The following is an 8,845-nucleotide window of genomic DNA, read 5'->3' as shown; positions in this document are numbered from 1 at the left end:
AAATTTGGCGATGTTGGGAGCTCTTAACGAAAACCCCAGGCCAGAGGCGTAGACGACGATTATGACCACGATCGTGAAAAGGAAAAGAGAATTGTTTTGTAGGAAAATTCGATCCGCAAAGCTTGTTTCTACAAAGTACGTTAGAACGCGCTACCCTTCTACGTGGTTCTCGTCCACGAGCGAGCGGTTGATGAGATATAGTTAACAGTTTATTCAAATAAAATTCACGTGAAACCAATAAATACGCTGTGGAGGGGACCGAGGCGTCCATGGGTGTACGGAGGGTGGAGAGGTGACAGGGCTTTTAACGTGCCTCCAAGGAACTTCTCCTTCTCCTTCTTCCAGGTACCAAAGCGTTCAGCTACACCTCCGACCATGTCTTTTTCGTGGAGAGAAAGTCGCAACATTATCAATTTTGCGACATGTTTTTCTTTTAGAAAAAAAATGAAACGGAACCTTTGTCGGCCAATCTCGAGCAGGTGGCCCTTGAGCGCAGTTTCCTTTACCCACCGTACTTTTCGGGTCCGAACACTATTACTCTCAATTACTTGAAGCAATAGCCAGCACATACAAAGGTTAATATCCCTTTCTTAAAGGAAATATCTTTGCATATGCGCTTCGCAATATCTCTTATCTATTATGTTGACGACTCACAGTATAGTAGGCACATTTTAATAATCAAATTGACAATAAAAAAAACAATTTCACGTTGTGAAGAATCATGGGCAAAGGATATTTGCGTCCACCATATCCACGACAATTCAATCAGTGTAGAACGGATATTTGGGAGCAAACATTTTCTCGCCGTATTGTGCACTTTCTTTCTCGTCTGAGATGTCGACCGGGCCGAAGAAGGACTCCCTAAAATTTAAATGGATTTACTTTACCCTATTGTATTGATGCAGATTGATTTGATAAGATTTTTGATAGATTTTTGATAGACGAGGAGGATTAACCTTTGATAAGGAAACCAGAATCTCGATCTCGTGGGTAAAATAAAGTTTTGTAGAGCCTTCACCTTCAAATGTTTGTGATCATAGAGAAAAAAATTGTATATTTAATTTTATTTGTATTTTGTACAGTATAATCCACTTCCATTGATTACAAATACTTCAGTATTATATATTGAAACTCGAAAGAATATTCGAATGAATTGAATAGTTCGAAAAATCAGTCATTTAGGTAGATGAGAACTTTTATGCAGTGAGGATTCAAATAAATATGTTGAGAATGGAACATGAGGGAGGAACGCAACAGTATAAGGACTAATCGAAAGTTCTTTCAACCTCTTCCCCAAAAAAAAATCTTGGTTAAAGCAGAAATCAATTCAAAACAAGTCAATGGAGATTTGCAAAAGGAATTCGGAAAAATTCAATAAAAAAATTAAGGAAAAAATAAGGAAATAAAAAATGAATGGAAGGAGAGATCTTCTCTCAAAACTTATAAATCCAATAATACCTCTCCTCGGATTTTTTTTTTAAAAATTTCAAATTTAAATTTTTAATTTGATTTTTAGAATTCAGATCTTTAAAAGTCCAGTGAGGAAAAATCTGAGCATTCTTACAGCTTCAGCCTCACCTGTAATATGGACTTGGCATAGTCGGATAGAGCTCGGATAGAATTGAACTCGGCATACGAACTCGTTTTCGTGACGATAACAGTGCTTCCATTTCGTTACTCAGCTGCTCACCGCATACCGTTTGACCTGATTCGTCAGTGATTGTCACCTGGAGCGGAGGTTGGCATTTTTCCACAAAGTTTTTAGGTTTTGGAATTGAAGAGTACCTGGACACAGTTATCGCTTGTAGGTGATGTTTTTTTCGGCGGTGAATCTCGTAGACTACTTTTCCCATTTCGTGCTTTTGTATGATTTAATAATTCGATTAATTGAGGTATGGACCCGATTATTACCGGGCACGTGACTGTCAAGGTTTGATCAATCTAAAAGGAAACATGGGAAATTAGTGTAACGAAGAGAAATACCTATCATCAATCGTCCACGCAAGATCATTTCCCAATCACTATTTGAGTTTGATTTTCAGATCAAAATCGGATATTTCACGTAATTTTCACTTTAAGAGAAATTCCTTACAAGGTAAGTAATTGGAATTACTCTCTGTGCTGAATTATAATACTTTTTCTAATCGAATTATATGAATAAGCTCACATCCAACTCCAAACTGTAGACTACTGAGAGTATCTTGCACTTCCCTAATCGAGGTGGCAACGACGGTACAACAATCTCTACCGTCAGCCAATCTGAGGTGGTATTTGAGAGAATCTGAAAGCACACTTGGATTAAACTTCAGATCAAATGCTTCAAATTAGAAGTAGCATAAGTTTAAAAAATCTACGCAAAAAAAAATCTAGAAGTTTAAAAAAAGCTAAGACCTAAATATCAACATAATTCCACTATTATTTGAGTTTGATTTTTAGATCAAAGATTTTTAGGTTTTTCCTGCCAAAAAATTTTCTGTATACCTCGTTTCACAAAGCCGAATGACTACAAAACGAGTTTGTTTAGAAATGAATATAAAAGAAAAAATTCCGAATAAAACACAGTGAGACAGGAGCTTTGTCAAATATTTTCTTGGTTCTTTAAGGAAATTTCAGATGCAAGTCGCAGCTTCTTCTCAAATCGCACTTATTATTAAGTTAACTCCGTTACAATCTGCCAAATTAAAGGCAGCGTACCACAAATCTGACGTGGTGAGAAAACCCGCAGGAAAAGTTACAAATGGGGATGAAGCTTGAGGGATCTGGGGTGTTTCCGCTCATCTCTCGCTTATCGTCGCAAAAAACCGCGTGGAAGAGGTAGTTTTTGCAACGATTTCAGTTGCAACGCGCCACTTTTGCGCACGCGCCGCATCCAAGTGCGAGTGGTCGAAGATTGGAGAGGTCTTCACACCGCCGTATTCGAGTAAAACCAAAGAATAGGCGCGCGGAGGAGACCGGACCATGTGCAGAGGGGACCGTTCCAACATACCTCGTAGAAACTAAAGCGATTCCCACGCTACTTTTTTTTACAATAATTAGGGAGAGATGAACGGAACCACCCCTGGATACCGCGATCAACAACTCCATCCCCAGCTTTTTCCGTGTGTTATCTCACCATGTCAGATTTGTGGTGTACTGTCTTTAAGAAAGATCTTTGTCTTCCTGGGAACTGAAACAACTTACGATTTTTACGGATAGACTCACCTCTGGTCTATCAATTTTTAGAATAACCCGTGTTGTTGCCTTCACTTCTTCGTGCCCAGCGAATGTCTTTGCTCTAAAAGAATATCGATTGATATCCGTAGAATTCTAAACTGCCACTATCAACTCACTTGTACACAGTATTTTGTATGAACTTTAAACATACAGGTTTTGCTCGACTACTATTATTGCTTATCCTGAAGAAGAGATTTTTAAGGAAGCTAAAAATTCTATGATGAAAAAAACGTAGGACTAACCTATATGATGCATTGATTTTCTCTCCCGGAGTATAACCTGATTTCTCCAACTTCAACTCGGCAGTAATGCTGCCATTGGATCGACAGCACCATGCTACCGTATGGTTAGATTCGCATGAAGATACTGGTTCATTTAGCTGAAGAATTTGAGTTTTAATTGTGTCAATGTTTACCATTCGAGAAAAAAAACGCAGGAATTTTATAAATGATAAGACAGGTGATGAAATGTACAAGATCTGTATCCTTGGATCGTATCCAACCAATCATATCCGTCCGCCGTAGCCAGTTGCTTTCTTCAAGACTGTTCTATGAAGAAAAGCAATGTTCCGCTACTGACAAACACCTTCAACTCATCTCTTTCCTCAAGTACTCCTCGACGAAATCTTCACTACAAAAAAAAAGAAACAGAATAGCTGGCTCACCCGTGGATCAGAATTAATGTCCTCAATGCCTATCACAGTGAATGCTTTCCGGGAGACAATATCGAAATCCCAAGGACGTTCACAAATCGCCTGAATGAGAACAAGTTAAATGAATAATCGTACCTTACGAATGTAATTTTTACTTTTCAGAAGAATAGAAAAAAAAGATAAAATCACTGCCGTATCAATCCACATGGGATTCGTTTTACTGCGATTCGCAATCGTTAAGGTTTTTGGAACGTCTGTTATCCTGTACAATGACTTGCCGGGATAATCAAATGTTTTTATCCTCTCAGACACGTCTTTTACCAATTTGCAACATACGGAGAGGTGAAGGGCATGGTTAGCACCAGGACGGTTTTGAACCGTCGAACGAGCGACCGCAGCGGAGCTCTCACTGACTGCGTCACACCTGCCCTGGTTCAGAAGAAAAGTCCAAAGAATTATTTAATTCTTTTACTTGGCGTGTTTAAGGGCGTTCATTAAGGAACTGTACAGTTTGTAGTACAGTTCATAATGTAGTTTGGTTGTGTAGTTGCCTTGCCACGCAAGAGTTTGTAGTTGGTGATCGAATTTTAGCGAATATTTTTTCCCTGAGACTTGGGTAATTAAACAATAACACGATTACGAGATTACAACAACAGATATTGATACGAATAAACACAAAAAATTCTTAACGCAAAAAAAAAACACGGGCGAATAAGAGTTAAAAAAACAGATTGAGAGAGTCAGAAGAAACGCGGAGAGAGTGCAATGTCGATCCTCGGTTAATATACCAGTCCGTGATCTCATGACATTTCGAAATCCTGGCTCCCTTGCAGTGGATACGACATTTGCCCCTCCTCGTTGACTCTTTTATCTGACCCGCTTTCTCATGATTTTTCGAAATTGTCGATTCCCTTGCCGTGGGAACGTCGGCTGTTTCTTTTTCCTTTTAATCGCGCTTCTGCGATAGTTCATACAGAAAAGAATAAAGCGTCCCCATTATGAAAGGATCAACTGGACATTCTTCAGTGCTGTCCAGAATAACGATCCAAACAACGAAAGAACTTGAAGCTAGTTCGATAGGATCATAGGGGAACATCATTCATCACTTTCAAAGTGTTACTTATCGCTTGTCACACAAATCACCATTGAACCACATGTGAACAGCGGAATCCATGTTATACGACAAAAAGTGCGCTCTGACTTCTTGAACGTGCATGATTTCTATATCATATTCACGTCCCTAGAGTGGGTGTGGTGTAGCGACTAGAGGTTCCGCTTCCTGTGCGATCGATCGGAGGTTCGAATCCGCCCTAGTGCTCACCAATCCTTTCATCCCTCCGGGGTCGATAAATTGGTACCAGACTTGTCTGGGAGGATAAAAACACTGACTTGACACATCGGCTAGCCACCGCAAGTCATTGTAGAGGCCAGTTGCTCCTTCGTAAACATCAAACGATTCTGAATAGAAGTGAACGTGGGGGCGCGTCCCAAGCGGATTGATTAACGCCAGAAACTTTATCATTTATCTTTATAAGAGATGCAGTTGCCGGCTAAACCTGTTAATAATGGATGCTTTCCATACTACTGAATAAAATAAAGTACCATTTTCCCTGAATATAACTTCAGAGTTACACTAAAAAACTTTCGAAACTTATTTGTACATTTAGTGTCATTTATTTGTCATTCATTTAACTATCTTTTTTTTGATTATTGAGAGTTGTTCTCGTGTTCGTATTTATGTTTATGCTCATTTATCCTTGAGACCTTAAAAAATTAGAATAGTTTCTTTTGCCCGTGTATAACGTGGGCCCGTTGTACAAAATCTGTTCTATCTATACACGGGAAATTAGTGGATGTCATCATCCAATTTGTCTGGAAAATGAATAAGAAGCACTTAAAAAGGTCTTACCCGGCATGTGTAACGGATATGTCCAAATTCACCCTCGAACGATGTCGGTAACGATTTCGGCAACGTGTACGAGAATGGAACTTCGTGCACTCCGGCCGGTAGTACACGTTCCTGTCGGATAGATAGTTTTTTGTTTCTATTGCGTTGTTTTGCTTCTTTCACCGGAAATAGATCGCGCATACAGCTTAAGAACGCTAGCGCTACGCACAAAATTCGGGTGAGTATGAAGCGTTACGAAAGAGAAAAAAGATTCAATGCGTGCTCTCTATTCCTATGAAAAAAAATCTTCTCTACGAAAGCATTATGACATTATCAGCTAATGCACGAAAAAAATAGTGAAAATCTTGCATCAAAATGACACACGAAAACAATTAATGTAGTGTAGTTTTTTTTTTGAAATGATTCGGGGTTATGTTCTTTGCCTACAGCGTGCAGTAAACATCTAGATCTAGATTTTCTACATTTGATTTGTTAAGGAAACCTTCTCTCTGCCGTTTTTTGTCACTGAGAATTTGTGCGTGTATGCGGTGTTGAATTGTTCCAAGAAGTAAGGTTCCGAATGAGAACAATGTTTCCGAGATTTTCCTGAAATGATGCCGATTTAATCATAGAAATTGACATTTTAGCACAATTTTTCTTCTAGCTTTTTAGACTTTAATAAAATTGTTTTAAAGTGAATTCAACGGATTTAGACAAACTTTTCTGGAAACTATTGTAAACTAGGATGTAGTGTTGTTTTTTCGCTAAGGTGAGTCAGACTGGCAATTGTACCTTAAAGAATCAAGCAAGGAACTCGCGCTTTCTTGAAAAACGTAAACGGCTTAAAGCTTAGTGCCAGCTTAAAGCGAGATTTTTTTTTGTGCACTGTTAATTTCAAATGAGTTGTGGATTTCGTAGGGAAACATTCTCTTAAAGACCATATCGCTACATTTACTCTTAAAAAAAATCCTTAAGCTCACATTTTCATTTCCAAAACCATCATGGTCATTACTTTCAAAACTGTTGTTCGTTTACCTCAAAATTAAGCTTCACGTATCATGAAAATGACGATGTTGGGATCTTTCCAGGAAAAGATGAGATTGGACCGTAGGTCGTAGATCAATGAACGCGAAATGAATGCTTAGTTCCCTTTAATCATCCTCTAAATCAGCGTGGGAAACGGTTTTGAAGGATCGAACTTTTCTACGAAGCACCTAGCAACATGCCACACTTGCCAACGCACGCGTACGGGCCGCGTCCGCCCCAAGGGAACAATCGATGAACTGCAGATGCTATCTCTCCCGCTCCGCTGGCAGACGCGTAATTGAGTGCTTCGTAGGAGAATTCACTGGCGAGCCCGTTTTCAACACCCTTTTTTTTAGAAGGAACTGAGTGTGTGCATTTTTGACTTCTGTACGCCTTACCGTATCTTTTTGCGGAGAGATCCCAACAACCTCAATTTTGTGGATTATGGTCTAACTGTAACGGGAACAGTGAAATAAAAAAGGCAAAGTACAGGTTACTGTGATTTCCATATTGATTGAATTTCTAGACGCTTAAAATTTTTTGATAAAAGTCCACTGATTGCTTACCGGAATGTTTCGTCCAGTACGTTCGGGCTCGTCCCTTCAACTCCAATAAAATTTCATTGACCTTCTTTGGCTCTTTAATTTCTATAACGACCTGAAATCTAACACTTTAATTCAAAATAAGAGAAGAATTCCGAGTTTATCAGGCGATATTTATATAGGCATTAAGGTTTAATTCCCGTTTAGTAAATTAGATAATTGGAAAATCCAAAAAACCAACAATAAAAATAAAATGAGCGTTTGCGAGCCACGTGGGCCATGCCAATTGTTTGACTCATACTAACGTCTGGTATGGTTTATTTACGTTGCAAAAAATTTTGCGAAAGAAATTAAATTTAAAAAAAAAGAAGCAGGATGGGTGCAAAACTTCTGGAACTCTTCGAGAAAAAAAAAACCGCTTACTTTTCCCGAAATTTCTTGTCCAGCAAAATAAGCCTCTTCCGGATTGCTCAGTATTATGTCGAATCGTTCGATTTTTCCCATTCTAGGAATGATGATTCCTTGATCAGCTAAGAATGACACATGAGATTTTGAAGATTTCGTAAAATTTCGCTTTCACAGCTTCTGGAAAATGGCAATCATAGATAAAGCAATTGAAAATAGATAATAATGCCTCGAAAAAAAAAAACCGTTGCAGAAAAAAGAACCAATGATCGTTTGACAAAAAAATCGATTGGACGGGCGAGCGTAGTGCTGAGTCTAGGCGGTGATGAATGAAGTGAGAAGTCGGTGAGTGCCGCCGACAAACATCTTAAGAATGCACACGGATATTATCATTAATGAGTTCCATTATGAATGTGAATAGGTTGCCGGAGATGTGATGAGACTCCATTGAACCTCTAAAACCTCACGCACTCACAAAGATGAAAAATGATAAAAAAAGGGGAAAAACGGGAAGAATACACAGTCGGAACGGAAGCGAGTACTCGTTGGATTTCAGTCAGCGCTGGAGAAGAAAAACAGGAAACAAGGGCAAAAAAAACTGCTGGAGTAAAATTCCTAATAACATGAAAGTAACAATACTACTTAATTCTAGAGGAAAACTTCGCCAAAATAGGATCTTTAGTTGATTGTGAGCAAGAGAATCCAGATAAAACCAATTTGTCGCGAAACACAACAACGGGAAGTAATTATGAGTGGTTTCCACAAAATCGACGGAACACATGCATGTTAACAAGAAATTCTAGAAGAAAGTGTAAAACTTCAGAGTAGAATTTACGTACAACCATTTTTGCTACTGAGGAATTTAACGGACATAAAATAGCTCCCTTCCTTATTCCCTATTCCAGACTCTTAAAAATTCAGGTGACTGGAACTCGACATATTTGTTTATTTATTTATTTATAACCTATATGCAGACCAACAGATACTATTTAAAAAAATCCCTCTTTTATTTTCTTTCTAGGACCTTCACATGTAGAAAAATTCTGGATAAGAAACTTTGTTGCTTCTATTTTTTCCACTTTTTTCTCTATTTTTAAAGACAACGTATCAAAAATTTGA

The 8,845-nt window shown here is 38.5% G+C and overlaps 1 protein-coding gene across 2 annotated transcripts; it reads right to left on the bottom strand.

Annotated features, from left to right (window-relative positions):
• Positions 1 to 761: 761 nt before the first annotated feature.
• On the bottom strand, positions 762 to 7,825 carry RB195_008976 (uncharacterized protein; the record flags this gene model as incomplete). 2 transcript variants are annotated; one of them, XM_064195752.1, is made up of 13 exons in its annotated part: positions 762 to 861; positions 1,579 to 1,727; positions 1,786 to 1,941; positions 2,168 to 2,281; positions 3,202 to 3,274; positions 3,330 to 3,395; positions 3,456 to 3,592; positions 3,687 to 3,761; positions 3,878 to 3,967; positions 5,775 to 5,885; positions 6,256 to 6,359; positions 7,346 to 7,436; positions 7,745 to 7,825. In XM_064195752.1, 13 exons carry the CDS (start codon positions 7,823 to 7,825, stop codon positions 762 to 764), a joined length of 1,347 nt encoding a protein of 448 aa, XP_064046897.1. The 2 variants fall into 2 exon arrangements, with proteins under 2 accessions (XP_064046897.1, XP_064046898.1); XM_064195753.1 differs by lacking the exon at positions 3,687 to 3,761.
• Between the last annotated feature and the right edge of the window lie 1,020 nt (positions 7,826 to 8,845).

Source organism: Necator americanus, chromosome III (genome assembly GCF_031761385.1).
Source record: "Necator americanus strain Aroian chromosome III, whole genome shotgun sequence".
Lineage (NCBI taxonomy): Eukaryota > Metazoa > Nematoda > Chromadorea > Rhabditida > Ancylostomatidae > Necator > Necator americanus.
The sequence above is the reverse complement of the archived record's forward strand: the minus strand, read 5'-3'. Positions and strand labels throughout refer to the sequence as shown.